The sequence below is a fragment of the Cydia splendana genome, chromosome 13, assembly GCF_910591565.1.
Source record: "Cydia splendana chromosome 13, ilCydSple1.2, whole genome shotgun sequence".
NCBI classification, from domain to species: domain Eukaryota; kingdom Metazoa; phylum Arthropoda; class Insecta; order Lepidoptera; family Tortricidae; genus Cydia; species Cydia splendana.
Genome location: NC_085972.1, coordinates 2,002,864 through 2,025,236, shown reverse-complemented (window position 1 = coordinate 2,025,236; position 22,373 = coordinate 2,002,864). Strand labels below are relative to the sequence as shown.

Sequence of the window (22,373 nt, the reverse complement as noted above, 5' to 3'; positions counted from 1 at the left end):
TTTACTACTATGATCTTAATTGTTTTGTTTGTGTTTTTATTGTGTTTATAACTTTATATTGTTAATCAGTCACGGTTGTTAATAAACCTGTTTTATTACTATTTTAATAACTTAATTGCTCAATCTTTAACTACGGAGTTTAAATTGCCTATATCCTTGAGCGTATGTATACATGGTGTCCTTGGCCTATGGTCAAAAATTAACCATGGTAGTATATTATTTGACGATGTGTATAAATAGGAACTTTGTTTTGTCTGTACTAAGGTACAAAATTCAATTGATGTCGCGAATTCAATTTTCGTTACTGCATCGCAAAAGTAAACAAAAATAAGTCATCGTAAATATTTATTTGTATACAAATTGTACATAGTTCGATGATAAAACAATAGTCCTATACAAAATTATACGCTAATAATTTCTTAAACCTATTGGCAATAGTGGCCTTATCTATAATTAATTGAATCACAGAATTGGTAACTTTCTACAATCGCTAAATATTCCAATTAAAATTTGTAAAAGTATAGTGATCACTGATAAGTAAGATAAACAAAATTAAACAAAAATAAAAAGTCAGTTTTCACTAAATACGAAAATATTACAGAACATAATGTACAGGAAAAAAATCCTAAAATAAACAATTTTTTTTTACACTAAGTAGGTACCTACATAATTCTCCAATTTATTGATCTTAACTTTTGGCTCAAAAAAAAAACACAAAGAATAAATGTTATAGTTTCTGAAAGGTACTTATTCATAAATGCTGTTATTACGTATCTGGCTTTATGAAAATCGAAAGTTTTAAAAGGAAATACCTAAGTTACTTAAAAACGAGATTTTGTATCGCATATTTGAGCGTTTGAACACCGTAATTATATTCTCAAAACATGACATGCCAAACAATTTCCTTCTGTCGTGATGCTAGTCACAACCAGAAATTAATTAATTATAATCAATTTGAAATGAATAAAAAAAAATTAAAATAATAAAATAATAATCGTTTGTTCTGTTTGTTGAATTAGTAAATTTTTGGTTAAACTTTACTACCGATATTATATCGTTCTTTTATAGTAAATTCACGCCCATAAGAAAATCGTTTGGAAATTTATTAAGTACAATGATTTTGGTTCAAACGCACAATCTTCAATAAGTATATCATGGAATCTTCAGAGCAGGCTGGCAATATAATTTATCTATAAGATCATACTCGGATTTACTTTTGTCTCTCCTGTTCCTGATAGAAAAAGACATAGTATTAGATCCAAATCATCTAGATTTTTTAGACTCAAATTTAAAGAAAAAAAGTCGAGTACTTTTGCATCTTTCTAACCTGTAGATTATATTTTACATGATAACCTAACCTAACATCAACTCCATCACAATTTTTGGAACAAAAACAAGACAACGAAAATAAATTTGACTCAACTGACAATTCGTAAACCTTTTTGCAAAAACATAAAAGTCCATCAATCGCCAATTAAAAATGATGCTGTTACGTTTTAATCACAAACTCTTTTCCCACCAGGAACAGGCAATCCCAATATTCCCAATCCAAGTAATCCTTCACTTATTTCCCTTTCCCAAACGGATTAGCGTTATCCTCGAAGCTGATCTTCGGTACAAATCCACTTTCTCCCTCCACAGTATATTCAACAGTCATGAGACGACCGTCAGGTAGGAGTACTTTGTAGCCGCCATTAACTTTGCCTTGCGCGTCGCCAGCTTCGTTCGCTCCGAAGAAGAGGGCCTTCTCTTGGTCTTCTACGTCGTATTTGTATTCATACTGGAAAGGATTAAAAATATTATTTAACTTTTATGTAAAAAAAAACATGGTTCGGACTATTATGGATAATTTTAGGTGACTAGTCTTTACTGGTTTTGATTAGAAACATTAAAAAATATTGCTCTTAGGTGTTATAATAGGGTTAATATTAATATACCCCCAGTTAAGCAGGACACAACCGGATTTTTGAGACACGTTATGATGGTTAAGATTATCTTGAACTGACTGTAATTATAAAATTGTAATGATTTTATGACAAAATGTTGTTTAAGAAGCCCAATTAAAATATTTACTCAGTAAAAAAAAAATAACGCCCATGATACCGTACGAGTTTGACAGCAATATAATTAGAGTCGGACCAAGAAAAGTCTGCAGCGGATTTGATAGCCCACGCAGGGGTGCGTATCATAATGAATACGAACTTTTGGTATAATTTCAGTTTACAAACATTCAAAACGTATACCTACTAATCTTATGTATAATGCACTAAATCTATATTTTCAATAAGTATAACATAAAAATAATATAACATACAGTATACATACCGCTGTTTGGTATAACATACAAATAAACTAAGTAATTACATTTAATACAACATTCATTATGCATATACATTAAAATAATGAATAACATCTCAGATAAGTATCTGAACAAAACATCAGTAAAATTATTTGGATAGCTCGATCAGTATTTCATAGGTCATCGAAACTAATTACTGTCAGAAAAGTAGGTTAGGTTAGGACTGTGACTCCCCAGAAAAAAAACTGCTACCAGAAAAGTAGGTTAGGTTAGGTTAGAACTGTGACTCCCCAGAAAAAGAAACTGCTACCAGAAAAATAGGTTTGGTTAGGTTAGAACTATGCCCCTCAGAGAAAGAAACTGCTACCAGAAAAGTAGGTTAGGTTAGGTTAGAACGACTCCCCAGAAAAAGAAACTGCTACCAGAAAAGTAGGTTAGGTTAGGTTAGAACTGTGACTCCCCAGAAAAAGAAACCGCTACCAGAAAAGTAGGTTAGGTTAGGTTAGAACTGTGACTCCCCAGAAAAAGAAACTGCTACCAGAAAAGAAGGTTAGGTTAGGTTAGAACTGTGACCCCTCAGAGAAAGAAACTGCTACCAGAAAAGTAGGTTAGGTTAGGTTAGAACTGTGACCCCTCAGAGAAAGAAACTGCTACTAGAAAAGTAGGTTAGGTTAGGTTAGAACTGTGACCCCTCAGAGAAAGAAACTGCTACCAGAAAAGTAAGTTAGGTTAGGTTAGAACTGTTACCCCACAGAAAAAGAAACTACTACCATAAAAATAGGTTAGGATAGGTTAGAACTGTGACCCCTCAGAGAAAGAAACTGCTACCAGAAAAGCAAGTTAGGTTAGGTTAGAACTGTTACCCCACAGAAAAAGAAACTACTACCATAAAAATAGGTTAGGTTAGGTTAGAACTGTGACCCCTCAGAGAAAGAAACTGCTACCAGAAAAGTATTAGGTTAGGTTAGAACTGTTACCCCCCAGAAAAATAAAAGGTTAGGTTTATTGCGTGGTATTTGTTTTGTATATTATATTATTTCAACGTTATACCTTTAAATACTTATCATAAACGATATTATATGTAAAGTTCATTATACATTATAAAATTATAGAATTTATTGTTATACGTATCGCACGTTATACTTATTGCACGTTATGCCATTCAAAATTATACTAATTGAATTTATATATTCTGAGCAATATATTATAGGTTTGTATACGTTATATTACTTACCCCCCACGCAGTGCAAGTGTCATTTATGCGTCATCATTTCATAGAAGTTTGACGTTAAAAATAACACGCGCACTGCGTGGGCTATCAAATCCGCTGCAGACTTTTCATGTACCTACTGACTCTATGTGCGTGCAATATTATAGAGATAGCAACAGGCGGGTCAACGTACGAAAATCTATCTGGAAAGCGTCTCTTCTTTACCTCAACTTCCATAAAACTTTCATCCCGAATAATGGCCCTAAGGGAAAAGGCAAATTATTAATAATTAACTTGTCATAACTAATAAATGAACAAAGCCTCCAAGCTTTTCACTATCCATAATGTCTTCATAAAGCACCGTTGACATTTTCATTGTACAGTATCGAATTATCGGCCGTAGCCGCAGGGTTTCATAAACAGTGCGGTTGATGAGCATGATTCATAAGGACAGCTGCGGACTGGGCCTGTCTGTAATATTAATGTACCTATGTGCTGTATGCTGTATCATAGAGGTTCTTAAGAGGAACCCGAAGAATTTTAACTGATCATCCTTAAACACTAATTATGTTTTGTAAAGTTCACTTCATTCAGTGTCTAGTTTTCAAATAGTTAATAGTGTCAATTTTTTTTAAGTTATAGACTTATTTTTTGTTTCTTATAGGACTCATAAAGATAAGTCATAAAGGCTTGGTTTCAATTCCAACTGATGGGGTTCCTTTTCAAAATTATTTTGTTTGGAAATTCTACTCGTTGTGATTTCACAACGCTTTAGGTGCCTGTAATTTTCTGCACCTAAAAATCGAGTCACGACACAGAGCTTGCGATGCAGCGACTAAAACTTATTATGTGAGATTTCAAAATGAACCGAATTAAGTAATTATTCTAGAATCAGCTGGATTAGACGCATAATGAATGTTAGTCATTGCTTAATACTTCTTTAGGCACAATAATGTCCTATTTTTAGAACCAAACTTGTAGTCGTAACGGCCCAGAAAGTCAACTTTTTGAAACAACTTAGGTACCTTATTAATTATGGGCGACGGTAATCGCTTACCATCAGGCAATTCGTCTGCTCGTTTGCCTCCTATATCATAAAAAACCGGACAAGTGCGAGTCGGACTCGCCCAACGAGGGTTCCGTATGTACTTTTTAGTATTTGTTGCTATAGCGGCAACAGAAATACATCATCTGTGAAAATTTCAACTGTCTAGCTATCACGGTTCGTGAGATACAGCCCAGGTGACAGACGGACGGACGGACGGACAGCGGAGTCTTAGTAATAGGGTCCCGTTTTAACCTTTGGGTACGGAACCCTAAAAAACCTGTGTACAACTATTTACAATTATTACCATTACGACGTCCTATATAGGATAGGGATACACATGGTCTAATAAAACATGGTCTTCCATTCCCAGAGTGACACGCGATTACGTCACAATAACATTGCCACTTTATTTCAACATAACATGTTACATGGGTACATCCCAACTAACATTAGGCGCTAAATTTAAGGGTTACAAGAGATTTATATAAGCGCCTATTTACTCTTTAGGTGTTGTTAGTACTCTAAAAATAGGAGTTATAGCCGGCTATAACCCCGTTTTAACCCCGGATTGGGCACAAATTTTATCACCGTAAGATTTATAACAGTGCTACAGTAGGGTTAGGGGATAAAAAAAGAGACATAAGAGCGGTATAGTGGAGCTACAATAGTGTTAATTAATTCTTTAGGAGCTATATGGGTTGCATATAGGTGACTACAAACTGTTGTAGTAGAAGAGCGCTAAAGCAGTGCTGTAATAGCGTTGATTAACAACTTAGGATTTAAAAGGGTGCCAAATAAGCGACTACTAACTGTTTGAGTAGTAGTGTAGAGCTATATAGATGATACTTTCAGCTTTAGATGGTATATTAGCATTTAAAGTCAATATTTGTAACACTCAAGAAGGTAATTGCACATTTTTTCCTTAGCCCTGACTGCTTTGGTTGCAGATGTTTCCATTTTGTATTATTATTTGTAAGCTTGCACTGTGACAGCTTGAAGTGAAATGTAATGGCGGATAAATAAAAGCAAATAATTATTTTAGTTCACCGATGCCGGTGTTATCTGCGGATTTATGATGGCGAAATTAATTACACTGTCAATAACTATATGTATTACTAACAAAATTTTAAAGGGCCTCTGATCCTTTGCATATTTATCTGAATATAATATTTTTTAAATTGTGGTCCACCGTATTTAATTTTCGCAAAATTACACAATATACGTGAAGTCCGGTTTTAAATACAACAATACTAACATTATGTCTATATTGAGTAAAATTATCAATTTTTATTAAGTATTTACGTTCTAATTAACAGTTTTCGTTTTGCTTATTGATTCATCGGTCATATTAACATGGCGCTATAGGCTTAGGTTGTAAGTAAGACTCTAATAACACTATAAGATGTACTAAGGTATTGAATAACGCCCGTCTGCGACTACATGATCTATAAAAGTGACTCATAACTTCTCTTTTCGACTGTAAATGAGACAAGAGAGTTAAGAAGCGATTGCGAGTAACGGAGATATAAAAGAGTTTTTATCGCCTGTTTAGAACCTTAAGTGAAAATTGCAGCTGCTTATTACTCATATAGATGTTAAGGTGGTAGAATTCACTTTGAGCTATAACACTAGCTGCTTAAGATCCATTATAGCGGCCAAAACGGCTACTGTGGATCTTAAAGCTATACATGGACTTCTTAAAGACCTTGATGTCACCAGAGCCTGTAAGCTTAGAGTATATAGCTATTCTCCAGCCGTTATATGTCTTTAGGTGATAAAATAAGTGCTAAGTGTCGCCTAATTGTTTGTTGGGATTATACCTATGGTTAATAAGTTAAAATATTTCTTTATAATTTTATAATTTTCATTTATATGTATTTTAGCTTAAATTTTACAATAACACGTCATTTTTAATTACTCGTTAGCAATATCTTCCGATTCACGAAAGAAATTTCAGACTTTCGGGTAATTCTGTTTATACTACTGGCAACACAGAATAGCGCTGTGGACATTTGACAATTCGGATCTAGATAACTTCATGCCCTGACCGTCATCCTTGTCGAACGCGTGTTAATTGTTATTTCCTTCTCGCTCAGTGTCAGCAGTCGCAGTGTTTTCCAAACTTTTCACGTCGTAAGCTTGGTAATTAATGTGTAACTGTGAATTAGTTTTTTAAACGTTTGTCTTGTATAGATAAATAAAGTTTAATTTAATACATTAGATTTGTTTTATTTTACTATGTTTCTACATAAATAACTTAAAATTAATGCCGTTAAAATAATTTTCACCGTTGGTTAAAATTCTCCCACATTTCAAAGTTTGAGAACCTGTAAACAGCATGATGACGTAGGCGCGTGTCAGTTAGGTCATACGCGAATCTCGGAATGGAGTACCAGGCGGAGTATATTATTATACCATGGGGATACATAACCTCAAGCCCTAATCATAAATAATAGGACTAGCGTGAGAAATATAAAACCCACTTGTTAATAGGTAATAAATAGCCTGGTGATGTATGCGTGAACTCAAGTCTAGGAATAAATCGTTAAAATGAAAAGTTGGACGAAACAAAAACTGATTGTAAAATTAGTAAATATTTCGTTAGAAAAGTGGGATCTAATATGCAATTCATTTTGTTGCTCAAAGATAATTTTTTGAGACAACTTGAAGCTGGTTTTCAAATAGGGAAAAGAACAAAAAAAGATGAGGCTAACATTCGTCCCTCCTTTTATTATTTAATTACACAGGTACCCTATTAAACGATGCTAACCTTATCAGGATTAATCTCGTTAAAGCTTGGAAATTCCGACTAAGGCAAGCCATTAAACTGCAAATGCTACAATATCGAAGCATCGATAATATGCCATCATTGACACTTCGCAGATGTCTCTTGGCTGACTCACACTATGAAGCAACATAATAGAAATACCAAAGTCGCATATCTTCTGCCATGTTTAAATCATGATGGCATTTACTCCAAATATCGCAAATAACTTCAACGCATCAATAAGTATTTGCTACTAAAAAGGCAATCTAATTAAGTTAGCAATTAAATATTCTTCACTGTATCTTAAAAAGGAAATAATTACAGTTTTATTTGAATAGTTAATAAGGATGCAACTGGCGGTCGGAGATCAAAAGATTAAAATTTCCTCATCGTTGTTTGGCTGGTTTTAAATCCTACTAAGCAAGAGCAAGCAATGGTTTTTGGAGGGTCCGTGGGAATCTACCGAATCCTACATCAGAACAGGTGACGCATCAGCAAAACACCGTTGTGTCGCCAAAATGTTTATTTATTTAAAAAATATATATATACAGTGAAACCTGGTTAATTGGCACCTGGATAAATGGAAAACCTCAATAATTGCAACCAAAAGTCCGGTCCCGGTCCCTTGAGACCAAAAGGCCTCTATAATTGAAAGTTTGGAACCTCTATAATTGCAATTTAGATTTTAGTGCTTTTCGTAATTTTGCCTCTGTAATTGACCACATCGCAACTAAGACCTCTATAATTGACACTGTGCTAAAAAAATCCGTTATTTTTGCTTTTCTTTTTACCTCTATTATTGAAACGAGTCTTACTTATTACCTCTGTAATTGAAATAATGTAGTTGTAGACAGCAGAAACAATATTTTAATAGCAATGATCATTTTATTTATATCTTCATCCAGAATTCAATTTATTTATTGGGTATCTATCACAGCCTGTAGTAGGTGAAATAGTTTTGATTTAATCAAAAACAAAGTATGCTTTTTACATTCTAATAAGACTTTCTTCTACAATTCAAGGGAATTTTTAAACCCAAATGATTAATAAGATAATAAAGTAGTAATTAATGTAGTCCAAAAGTACAAGTATAGACAGAAGCAATATATAGAACAGAAACCCAGAATTTAAGCGTGTAAATCTACTTTCAATGGTTATTTGCACCTCCATAAAAGAAATTTGTCAGAACGCAACCTCTATTAATGAAAACCTCTATAATTGACACAACGATTTCTTGAACCTCGTTAATTGACACGACCTGCTTGAATGAAAAACCTGGTTAATTGACAAAAAATGGCCGGTCCCTTGAGATTGCAATTATCCAGGTTCCACTGTAAAAGTTATTAGATGAACATATTTGTTTTTAAGATTATAATTATTGTAGAGTCGCGCCAAAATACTCGTATCCCTGCATGGCATTTGCAACGATACTTTTGAGTCGTCCTCAAATTAGGTACATGACTGTAGTCAGCCTCAACTCCGTCAAACTTTTCACACATTTAGTATCATTTGGATGGTGGAACAAATCTGGATACCTAATACCTAATGACTTAATTATTCTGACTGCACTAAGTTTCCACGGCAAATACCTACATAAAAAGCAATTAAACGTAGGTCTTCTACTAGACAATGTGCGATCTTAACTTACAATTAATGATTAAAATAAACTAGATAAGCATTAAAAGTGCACAAAGGCGGTTAAAACGCCAATTAGGGGCTAGCATTATGCCTGTGTTCTCATGGTTAGCATAATTGGTTTGATGCAACAGATAAGGCTCCTTATAGATAGGCTTATAGGCTTACAGATAAGTGCTTGTGTGCTCTATGAAAAAGATACTCTATCTATTTAACCTAAGTTTAATTATTTGGTTCGTAATATGAAATAGGGACCAACGCGTGCGGGTCGTGAAGAGTCACATTCATACGAAAAAAAATAAGAACCTACAAAAAAGACCGCAAAAAAGTATCCCAAAAGTATTAACCATATTTTTGAAAATTATAACAGGTACAGACAGCGAAAGTGAATACACTCTACTATTTCGCTGTCTGTACCCGGAAGTAAAGGCCACTACAAATTAATTTCGATTTTGTAATCAGTTAGTGTTACACATGAAATCGCATAGTCAAGTATGAAAAAGAAAAATTAGAACTGTAAAACAGTACGAGTATCTAATCTACTAAATTTTAAGCTTAGTCTTATTCAAACTTAACAAAATCATATCGACCTTTCAATGTCAAGGTTAAACCAAAGGTCGCTTAAGGTCGCGCGTTAACCTGAATCCAGAATTCCCTTTATAATTACGTTAACATTAAAATGTCATCCGCATTTAAAGTAGGACTTCACATCCTGTCGCAATATCTTTCCCAAGAAAACTTAATGTTAATAAAGCTTATAAGCTTCTTACACACTCATTGAAAAGTAGCCCTTATAGTCTTATTACAAAGGGGTTATATGCTATATGTCGTATAAAATTCTCAAATGCATTGCACTCGTGTAGGTCAAAGGTATGCACGTTTTGTTTAAATTATTGCCGATGCGCATCCTTGCTTATATGTTAAGGCAGACAACTTTTAGTTTTATGGGCCCTTTAGCTAAATGCGTTAAATGTTAGGTTGACACATTTGCTATTTATACAATTAATGCCATTATTAGTTGTTAATAAATTCAATCACTGCGGTATCGGGTCGAAAGACCCGATGCAAAGTATGCTTGATTTATACCGGTTCAATTAATTACTGGAGTTACATTTCTTCGACCAAAAACGTCACTTTTGACACTGTCAGATCAGATCAATAACTAATTCAGATCTAATTTATAACCTGTTATTAAAATCAGAATACGCTTGTTAGTGACACTCACACTCATGGAGTACCTAAGTAATCCAGTATTTAGGGTACCCTGTACCAAAATGGGGTGAGTAGGGATTACGAGGACAGTTGGGTTATGAATGGGGTGAGGAGGGATGACAGAGGGGTGAGTTGGTTTTTACAGGCTACCAGCTGCAACGTAAATCATATATTCTAATAACAAATCAAGCTATTATAATGTTCATAATCCCAAAGTGTCGATCCAACAATTTTCAAAACTCACCTTAGTAGGAAATCCCTCCTCACCCCTATTACGGGGTGAGCTGGGATTTCCTACTATTTCGTATTTATCTTTAAAGTTATGAAATGGAACTGTACAAAATCATAAATAAACTAAAATTCAAACGACCGGAATATTAATTATGTATAAAAATCAGTTTGCCACATGTAAAAATAAAGTTTTATCGAGGTTTGAATGTCAGTTTTGTCCCTACTCACCCCATTTTACGGTACTAGTTAATGTAGGGATCGCAAAGGTAGAAATATGTACTTACAGGCATAGGCGGATCTTCCTGTTGCGGGGCTGGCGCTGCTGAGGCTTGTCGCACGGCCACACACACCACCACCAACGTACATATCAACCATTTTGCGGAACACATCTGTTGAAAATTATACATTTCTATAAGTAATACATCATTTATAATTTTGGGCCCGGTGCCTGATAGTGATAACATTACGCGGTAGCTGATTTAGCTCAAAAAATGTTTATACCCGACTACGGGAAGGGATACGATTTTAAAATTATAGCCATTTATAGCAGAGTATCTAACTATGTATGTTTGTACCGTGTGTTTCGCAGTAGCGTCAAAACTTAATTGGCTTAGTAACTGATTTTGGTGAATAAAGGTACCTAAATGAATTTGCATTTGCCTAGCTTACACCCCTTATACTAAATATTAATTAATATTGATCATTTTTTGAAGTGAAAACTTCTTTAGCGGCGCTGAGCACTTTTTGAGGTGGGGAAAAAATGATAAACTCGATTCGAACGCGTTACGTAACGCTGACGTCATGTGTCACGGACAATGTTATTCACCAAAGACCTTTAGTCATAACGTATCATAATCAGGTCAATTATTTAAAACTGGACTTTTATATTAAGCAATAAAGCTCAATGTTCTAATCTTGTACGGGCTGAAATACGAGGATCTCACAGTTACATAACTTTATATCACTCCAATATAATTCAATAAAGCTACATCTTGATGAAATCGCTAATAAAAGTGAACTCTAGTACAGGTGAATAAAACTCAAAATATCATGACCAAATATATTTAGATACGAGGTCTGCAAGGTAGCTTTACAATTTCTATTCGAATTTTGAACAATTAACGGTACAATTTTAAGCTCACTGGCCAGCAATTTCGGAACTAATGTTTTTCAATAGAAAGGAGGATGGGTCAATTATACATAGTGCTGCAGTCATTTTGGACTAGTCATTGAGTTTTCACTTCTGTCGGCACTCCCGGAGTGCAACCCGTTGTTTTTTTTTTATTGCTTAGCAGCCTGACAAAATTGAGTAGGTCAATTTGTTTTTTTTAACCTCGTCTTTCATAATTTTGCAAGTTTAATTCACAGTTAAAGGCCTTCCTTTAACCAATGTACTTACATTGTGTACTCAAAAAACCCTATCGCTGCAAACATGCAATGCGACCTATTCTATCCTGCACATCGCAATAAAACGATTCACCGAATCGGCTTGCGAAATAACGCATCCTTTGTCTTTCGAGACAATTCGATTGGCGTGCATATTGTTCCTAAGGTATTATAGATTTACATACATCTATGGCGGTTACGATACGACCCTTCGCTTTAACACGATCGGATCTTACAAAATTGATATAACTAGTAGTTCGCCCCGAACTGAGAACTCGCAGTTAATCAAAAATTATTATAGAGCGACTGACTTTGTTGCACCTACTTAGGTACTCGTATAAGTAGTGCGACATAAAATAGAAAATAAATGAGGGCACCACTTTCCACGTAACTGTCACATTTTTGACGTGAACCACACACAACAATTTAGACACATGGCAACAATTTAGTATTGACATTTTTGAGTTCCATTTTATTTAATTTCTACTATTTTATAACGCACTATAGGCGCCAATGGATCAAAAATCGCCTGTGGATTTATTGCAAGGTCTGTGGAGCCCTTGACTGATTTTAGCAAAGAGTAGTATGTATAATATGTATATAGGGACAAAAGGAGCCCTCTCGTGGAACTTTTTTGCATCCATTTTGAAGTGCCATCTGTAATTCTTAACCAGAAATATCAACGTCAATATCAGGGGGGGAGGGGCATAAATAGCGTCTGAAGTATGTTGCGAACGTAAAAAACTTTGACTTTGAAGAAAGGCTTCAGGATATTTATTAATACACGAAAACAGATTAGGTACTTTTAACTCGACTGTTGATGTAAATAAATTACCTATCATACACGGCTGGAATAACACACAATTGACCACGAAACACAATTACACGCAGGAGGTTGTGAATCTACCCGCCAAATATTTTTCTAAATTTTTTGGTAATAAAGTTCTCAGCAACTGTGATGGCGTATGAAAACTTTGTTTCTTTTATTAACATTGTAAAACTGAAAGTATTTTTATTTATCTGAATTATGTCGTAGTACAGACAATAAATGGGGTGTTATAATATTTTGAGTTTTATTTGACATAGTTGTTTTTTTGAGACAATCGCCTCCATGGCAACGATGGCCATAATAAATCTGTTCTAACAGATGTTTTTTTGTTTGATCCATGCGCTGGATACAAGACTTTTAAGACGTTCGGACGAAATAAAGTGAAGCCATATTAAAAAACAAAGTTTAGCGTTAAGTAATATAGATGTCGCTATTTTTTCGAATAAAGTGCTTTATATTTTATATACGACTGTCCCTCCCCTGGATTTAAGTCATCATGGAGAGATTAAAATAAACTGTATCTGTGCTAAGCCGAAATATTTCCTGTCAAATGTCAAATACCTATATTATGTTTATATTATTTTATTTTTATCTTGCTAATTATATCAAAATGGTAAATTTCGACCATGTTTTTTGCAAATAAAATGACCAGAATAGCCAGACCTCTCACAAACAGTTTTTGGCCTTCTAAGCCCTTCTACCTCAATAATCCCTTGATCGAGCCTGCTCATAATTTAATGACTAAAATATAATGCCCTCAACTACACGTTTACCCAATTTCATTTAAATTAGAACAAATTTACTTAAGTTCTTGAGTATCAAACTATCTTCTGACAGTTCAGCTTAAATACATCGAAATGCCGGGACGTGCCGCTAGCCAGCCGCGTGATCCAAGTCGAATGTAAGAACTTCCCTTCGCTTCGCTCGCTCGTTCGAAAATGCCGCATGACTTGTTTTGAATAAACTTGTCAGTTAGTTTTGTAAACCTTATTGGAGTTATTGGATAGACATAAAGTCCACCAATGGACAGTTAAGAGATGCTGATCTTTTGTGGCTTTCCAGCAGAGAAGGGTACTCCGTGTGCAATAAAGACCTGTCTATCACTATTTCTGTTGGATTTTCTGATAAAAAAATCCTTATTGCACATGAATCATAAGGGGGTCTTCTGTGATGGAAAGCCACATTTATTCTAGGTTACCTCAGACCTAACTACTCAAAAGATCAACAAGTAGGTCCTTATTTAAATGCACATTGAACACGTGTCATCCCGGCTTTTGTTCTTTGATCAAAACCATGGTATAATAATATTATACTCCGCCTGGTACTCTCTTCCCGTCTTTTCGTGGTCACGTGACTGACACAAGCCTACGTCATCATGCGACAGCGCTATATGATAATATGCGATAGCGCTATATAAAGTGGCAATGTTATTGTGACGTAGGCTTGAGTCACTCTGGGAAGAGAAGACCATGTTTTATTAGACTATGATCAAAACAGATTAAATGGCAAAGAATGTGATAATTGCCTGTGTAGAGACAAACAGGTATTACAATGAATGGTAGTTTGAATAACTAACTTACAATACTGCGATGTCATGTAAATTAAACTAGATCAAGAAGATCGACTTAAGACGAAACAGGAGCTGAGTTTTAAATATTTTAGGTAAATATACCCGTCTCGCTAACGGAAGCGGCACCTAAAAGTAGTGCGATAAGGACAAGGCGAAAAATCCTGCGTAAAAATCTCAAAAATCGAGGTTTCGTACTCCTCTGTTTCCTCCTCCAAAACTTAACCAATCGTAACCAAATTTGGAAATCTAAATGATTATGAAATTATCTGTGTCGGACCGTTTTGCTTTTTCGGCTAATTGATATCAGTTTTGAATGCCACGCCTCTCATTGCGGCATAGTCAATTAGGCCATTTTGGCCATTTTTGAAGGGCTCTAGCGCCTTAAAAAACAAAAATATCAAAAAAAGCAAAACGGTCCGACACAGATATTGACAATATTAATCTGTGTTGAAAAAATCATTGCTCTAGCTTCAAAAACCACGGAGGAAAACGAGGAGTACGTTTGTATGGAGAAATGACCACTCCCGTTGGCTCTTAAGATGATAGGCACTGGAGAGAAAATTCAATAAGACAAAATGTAAATTAATTACTTTTCTGGAGAAGATACTAAGGATATTTTGTTTGAAATATATTAAGCTACTATGGCTAATATTGACATATTTGATACTATGATTGTACTACAATTAACCACGCTTAAAGCCTGCATTGCATTTTCAATTTAACTGTAGATTTATTGCTTTACCTATGAACTCTTACAAAACATTAGCACATTCTGCTCTTAACATTGTAACTAGGTAAACATTGAATGAACGCGAAGGTAATACAATCATTAAGTAAGTGTTGGTTGGTGTTGGTAACGACTTTTATAATTTATAGCGGAGATGTCAGCGCAGTCAGCAATTACTAGATACTTTATGTTTCCATATCACGAATTACTGGCGATGCTGATTTTCTCATTGTTTCAATAGGATATGAATGCCCATTAACAATTAACTTGATTATAGAAATAACAAATAATTTTGCAAAAAAGTAATCAAGTTATTAGTAAATTGTTAAAATTCTAATATTTCTTATTAGATTCGAATCACAAAGAGATCTTAGCCCATTATCCGAATATATGAATGTCTGTTTCTGTATTTGGCATTTACTGCTGCAAAATAGTTATGAGGGAATTTTCAAGTACTAATCGTTCATTTCCATTAATATTTACAATCAACGTAGGTCTTATTATTAGTTACGTAATTGTGGAAAAAGGTATATGGGCATAGCTTGGCTAGTTTTAAGCCCATATTAAGTACCATGGTTTTATTTTATGTTGCATTCTACGAAAGTTTAGTAGTGACATAGGCTATATTTTATATTATTAATTCGGTTCAAAAGAAAACTTACAACTTTCCTACGAGTAACTAGCTGGAACTAGGCACTTGTTTGATGATGTAATAATTTATGTAAGTATTATATTGTTGTAAAACAAATAACGTTTTTTTGTGTCAATTTTTTTCTTGTAACTCAATAGCTAAGTAGTTTGCGGCATGAATGGAATGGAATTGGTCCACCGGTCCACAATTAGTGCGTGCGTCTAAACTCCGCCAAACCAATACTAAATGTATAAAAAGTTTGACGGAGTTGAGTCCAACCGCAGTCATATAATTTGAGAATGACCGCCCCCCCCCTCCCCTACGAGGCGTAAGTACTCCACATTTAGGTACACAATACATTACCACTATTAAGTATCAGACGCATCAACCACCCGCAAGAACCTAAGAAGCCCACATCACAGCGTGACACCTCTTAAGCGCAGTGATTTTAAGATAAACCATCTGCCAATTACGCTCATGATTAATGTTAGCTAATTAAAATAATCAACATGACATTGGTTATCTGCATAAAAAGGTATGCCAATAATTTAGTTGGCCTTGCGTGATCGATTCCTAAAGGGAATGTCTTTGTGTTGTCTACAATCTTGCAAACATGTGATTGCGTACACTTGACAGCAGGTTTTTGTCCAGGAAATGTGAAAGAAAATTGTTCTGTGTTGAAATTAGCATTTGCAATTGCTTGCTTATTGCTTGAGTGCCTTATGGGATCTGGTTTTCTTTACTAATTAGTTTGAGCTAAGCTAGGTTATTTCTTTCGATTTGCATGTGGCTGAAATTTTAAAGTCTGTCTAAGGATGTCTAAGCTAACCCTACAACGATTTGGCAGCGACAAAGTGTGTCAGTGTCACGGTAAATGTCATATTTTCTTAGAAATAACGTTTATGGTGGCTTAAGCTTGTAAGTCAATGTCGATCCAGTATTTGGAAATTCAAAATGGCTGAGCCATGGGGGTTCGCGATGTCTAATGTTAAATCTAACCTTTTTAGTTTAGAATTTATTAAAGATTATATATTTCATTCACACTTTTTTCCTAACTTTAATAGTTTTCTCAAAAATTCTAAAAAACTGTCAACCAGGACCAGAACGGTAGGTAGTGTGCGTAAGCCCCCATTGCACGGGAGCTTTTCCAACGCGCGTTAAAAAAGCGTTTGGATGACACAAATGGATAACCATGTATGTATTCACACGACAGCGGTGGCGTTTTTTATCAAGCGTTGTTGGATTTTCGACTTTAAGCCTTGGTCGTTAAATCGAATTTAGAGTGCGGACAGATTCAAGCGCTTTTTGAACGCGCGTTGTAAAAGCTCTCGTGCGAATGGGGGCTAAAGCACCATACCGAAGGTATCATACTTACACACATTCGTTTCAAAACGTTTGTTTAAAAAAAAACATAATTTTACCGAGCCACTAGTTTGACTACTTTTATTAACGGTTGTCAATTTACTTACCTACCTATGTAAAATGTTGACTTTAGCGATGTTTAGTCAACCTATTTTAATGATAAAGATAAAACATAATTAATAAACATAAATAGCGAAGCGTCTCAATGATGCTACGGGTGACCAGAGGGCTGGGTACTTCCTTGCCCAGAGAATTGGCATTGCCATTCAGCGCGGCAATGCCACCAGCCTTCTGGGCACCCTACCATCCGGCGCAGAGCTAGCTCCCATTTTTTATTTGTAAATATCTGTATATAGTTGTTAGAGTTTAATTTTAGTTTTAATTTTAATATTGAGTTTAATTATTTTGTTTTTGTTAAATATTAAATATTAAACTTATGATATGTAAAACATAATTTGCACGTAATTTATTTTATATATTGAAGTACTAACGACGTTTGACCTTCGCTAGAATCGGTAGCCGTATCATTATCAGACTAAAAGTCTGAGAACTGAAATACAACATTAGTGCTATTAGGCCATTAGACAGCTAATTAGCAATTGTTACTAAACGAATGTCTCGTAATTCAGAAGCCAAGGTTTACAAGACGTCAAATAAAATGTTGTATCTAATAGAAAACAATTAGGTATCTAAATCATGATGCAACGGTATGTTGTGTCAAGTATGGAAATAATATACGGATTATATTATATACATAATAGAAAGGTCATTGTCTGACCTAAAAGAAGTACCTACTGTCATTCACACTGTTGACTGATTGTAAATCTTATTGCAAAGATATAAAGTGCACCGAGCGGCAATTAAGTGTTGCTGTTGCTGCCACTGCTACCGTGTTAATATACGAGTAATAGGGACACGCGCAGATTTTAATTTTCTACTTAACTGCCCCGGTTCATGTCATCTTTAAACTTAATAGAGTTAATAGCAACGTGTCTTCTATTGAGCATTAGTATGTAGATTGTAAAATATTGTCCAGCTATAGGATTACCTTATTCCTGGTTGAAATCCAAATGATTAATTTTTAGGTTAAAGTTATTCATAAACCTTTTTAGACGCCCACGTAATGTCATGATCAGACATCGTAAATTTTATAGCATTTTCGGTGCAGCGGAGTGTTGTTAACGAAATTGGTATAAACAATTTCAACTCTAATGATTAATTAGCGTTAATTACGTTAATATTAACCTTAATTTACCATTTCAGTTGGAATTATCTATACCAATTCCGTTAACACCACTCCGCTGCACCAAAAATGCTATAAAATTTACGATGTCTGGTCATGATTCATACTTGTGTTATTATGTATTATCTTGGGTCATGTGATACGTCTCTACGAACTATTTACAAGTTCATGGTATCTAATCTTGCGAAAAATAAACAAAAAAAAATATTTTTTTAGCTTAATTTAGTTGGTTTATTATTAATTTAGTTGGTAATTTAGTAGCTTAATTTAGATGGTCAAGAAAATATAGAGTCGTCAGACTCTATATTTTCTTGACCATCTGGCAAGCTTAGGTAAGTTTATCTATATAGGGTTTACAAACCATGCCCTCATTGTTATAATAGACCAGAATAGACGTAATAAATCTTCATTGCTCCAATACGTAAAAACCTAGCGCCTGCCGGTTCTAGACTCACACGTTTTTGCCTAGGCTGGATTAACAATTGATTTTCACATCTATGTAACTGATAACATTGAATAATTAATATAATAATGGGCTAATTTAGATTGTCGTAATTTAGAAAATACATGAAATAACTTAATCCTAGACTTTAAGGTTAGGTTTGGTCTTTTTATATTTTAGGTTATGATAGGTATTAGGTATTTTACATTTCTAGCAAATGTACCTCATGTTATACTTTTGCTCTATGTTAAAAACAGGCATAGATATTTCATTTCCAATTTCAAGTAGGTACATATTTAAGGTTGACTCACGCTAGACCGGGCCGTGCCCGGGCCGAGGCGTCCGACTTATCATTTTCTATGACGGCTGATCGGTGGTCACGTGGTGCTTTCCATAGAAATCGACGTGCGGGAAGCTTCAGCCCGGCCCCGGCCCGGTTTAGCGTGAGTCTTATATGGCTGCATGGGTATCTTGCGCAGTATACGTGTCTAGCAAATTTTATTTAAAAAACTATCAGGTTTTTCTTACGCCGACTCGACTTCATAAATTACAGAGTTACCGTTACATACATCTATATGTAGATCAGTAGAATTGTTATTTTATAAATATTTACAATAGCAATAAACATAACTGATATGATGAAACTTATTAATTAAGTACTTAGTTGTTATTTTGCCGATAATCTTTACTATCCGAAGAAAACTTTTTGAGTCCTGACAGAAAACAGCGTAATTGTAATTACCTACAACAAGTTTTCCATACGTGCAATAAGATAAAATTTACAAATAAATACTGTTCCCCTTATTCATAAAACTGATGGGCCTGATTTAGTTAAATTATTTTTTATCCCTTTCTTACAAATACGTAAGTCAAAATGACAGATAAAGACAAACGAATATTATTAGCTAATCGAGGTTTGTAGCGCGTTTATGAATAAGGGGGTTAGTTGTTATTTTGCCGATAATCTTTACTATCCGAAGAAATTTTTTTTAGTCCTGGCAGAGAACAGCCTAATTGTAATTACGACAAGTTTTTCTTATATGCAATAAGATAAAATTTACAAATAAATACTAATACATTTATATATATGCAGGCCTTGAACCACACATTATGTAAAAGTACGTGAAAATGTAAACTTCATTTGCAGTTATTACATAAATCGATAGTCGATGTACAATGGGTGATGGATGGTCTATTGTTAAGCCATGGCGTTAAATTAGTTTGTATAAGGAAGTTACTAGAGTTAGACCAAGCTAAGTTTGCAGCGATTTTGATAACCTTACTCATAGAAGTTTTACGTTTAAAATAACACTTGCACAGTCTGGGCTATAGAAATCGCAGCCAACTTAGCTTGGTCTAACTTTAACACGATGAATCCAACGGAATGGATTTTAAAATCTCAATGTCATTTCATTGGATATTCATTATTTCTTAATTCGTCTTAAGTTTATTTTAATACTTTTTATAGGTCAAGTATTTATTAAAAAACAAAACACTTTTGTCTGTTACTTAAAATGGTTTTCACTGAAGCCTAAACTTTGGGTTTTAAATGTAACTGTATATGCCTACCTAGAGGTTATCCTAAATCTACAGGTATTTAGTGTTTTCCTAACCCTTTATCTTCAACGGTTTACCTACCTGTCACTACCAGTAACATTAAGTGTCACATTAGACAAATTAATTAGGAAAACCTAGAACCTAAATCCATGCCATAAACCTAAATTCCTGTTCACACCGCTTTTTGTTTAGATCTGTCCAATATTTTTGACTTGATGTATAAGGACCTGAATAAAATTGAAAGACTGCCAAAATGCACAAAATATCACACACACGTGCATTCACACAATAAAACTCACCGTAAAAACAATCACAACACACACAGGACCCTTAGCGATCGTCAACTGTTGCCGCGGGACACCCGTACGCGTCTTATATCGCGTACCCCACGAACTCTAACCGCGGTATCGTCATTGCACACAATGGGGCAACCCGTGTATACTGAACTATGACCGTACGTATCTTTACTTAACTCTATGTAACTGTTATGCTAGCTGTTAGGAGTCAGATGCTTGGCAAGTTTGGATTAACACTAAAGTTGCCACAATGTCCTATCGTGATAGATGCAGGGATCCACACATGTATAGTTCTCAAGACCAACCAGTGTAACTAAAATCACGAACTAAACAGTTGTTATCTGACTAGAGGCCCATTTATACTGGTTAGTGCCAGTTGATATTGTGAGTTCGGTAGCAGATCTTAGTGATACGACGATAAAGTCATGAGTAAATATCACTGCCAAAAGTCGCGTGTAACCTTTGCTCGCGTTCGGTGACCCGGGTTTGAACTATTTTAGTTCATAGCGGTTGATATACTAGGATATAGGCTACGTATACGTAGCCCAGAATAATGTTTCAACTTGCAAAAAAGAAAAAAAATACGGTTTTATATACGGTGGCTAAAACATAACTGCATTCCTGTAGCCAGGGAGGTTTTTGGGATTACACTGAGCAACTTTTACTATGGGACCAACCCCGAAATCGCGAACACGGACATTATTTAAATCCACCAAACAATTGAAAACTATGTCAATTGTTTGGTGGATTTAAATAATGTCCGTGTTACAACAATGCTATTAATTACTTCTTATGAAAATACAAAAAAGAAATATTATGCCATTCAGTATATGTACTTAGCCATACCCCGAAATTATCGGAGTTTAAAAAAACACCGTGTAAGTACCTACATACTGAAAACGTCAAACTATAAAGTATTGTTAGGAAAATTATAAATTAACTCGTGACTTCACACGTATTGATATCCAACAAGCTTTGTAATGATGGAACATATTGTATTGAAGCGCTCAACAATGGACGACCAATGAAAAGGCCTAATAAGGTTGACCGTCGATGGGCATTAGGTATACTTATATCATGTCTTAAGACAGTTTTCGCAACACGCGTGTATGTATTCGACTTGTTATAAGAATGACAGTTGGAGAAATAGCGAGCATAATTATGTTTTGTGAATAGAAATTCGTCGGCAATTCGTCAGTGATGACTGTCATTAAAATTGTAAACTTGGCTTCATAGATTAGGCTTGTCACCGTGCTTACCACCGAAATGACTGGTTAGATTATTTTCCCAAAATCATATTTTACCTGTAGCATAATTTCTATTCGCATTTTTTCCTATTCTTAATTTACACCAGACGCATTAATTCCTAGGTTAATTTTTTCTCATAATTAATACTTTCCGTCGTTTTATTCGCATTCTTTTTATTTCTTAGGCGATAAGAATTACCATGGTCCCACCGCACTGTTTCTTTTCAAAAAACATTTAGTTTACAAATTAGCTAGACGGAGCCCCGCTTCGCGGGGCTCCTATTTCTGGGCGGTTTGCCCTTCGGGCATCTGAAGCTACCTAACGATCCTAACCTACCTACACTTTTTTCCCCAAAGTGTAATGTTTTCATGGACGTCACACTAAATTAATAGGTTAGGTATAGGTAGGTTAGGTTCGTTAGCGTTCGTAGCTTCAGATGCCCGAAGGGCAAACCGCCCAGAAATAGGAGCCCCGCGGTCTAGCTAAGTTGTGAACTAAATGTTTTTTGAAAAGTAAGTGGGGTGGGGTAATCGATTTTTTGATTATAGAATAAACGCCGTAAGAAATATTTGTGAGTGGCTAAATTGTCTAATGGGAAAATATGCGAATGGAAAAATCATGTTAGGAATTAATGCGTCTGGTGTACGAGTAAGTGAAGAATAGGAAAAAATGCGAATAGA

The 22,373-nt window shown here is 34.9% G+C and overlaps 1 protein-coding gene across 1 annotated transcript; it reads right to left on the bottom strand.

Moving 5' to 3' along the window:
• Window positions 1–1,448: 1,448 nt before the first annotated feature.
• Window positions 1,449–20,529, bottom strand: LOC134796414 (cuticle protein 10.9-like). The gene is made up of 3 exons (XM_063768617.1): window positions 20,449–20,529; window positions 10,687–10,791; window positions 1,449–1,780 (listed from the first exon to the last, which is right to left on the bottom strand). The coding sequence occupies exons 2-3, from the start codon at window positions 10,789–10,791 to the stop codon at window positions 1,565–1,567; spliced, it is 321 nt and encodes a 106-aa protein (XP_063624687.1). The 5' UTR covers window positions 20,449–20,529; the 3' UTR covers window positions 1,449–1,564.
• Between the last annotated feature and the right edge of the window lie 1,844 nt (window positions 20,530–22,373).

Excerpts from the sequence above, each read along its gene's own strand:
- LOC134796414 (XM_063768617.1), bottom strand. The coding sequence starts at position 10,791 with ATGTGTTCCGCAAAATGGTTGATATGTACGTTGGTGGTGGTGTGTGTG. Across the intron at positions 1,781-10,686 it reads AGGAAGATCCGCCTATGCCT|TATGAATACAAATACGACGT; the intron begins GTAAGTACATAT and ends AATCCTTTCCAG.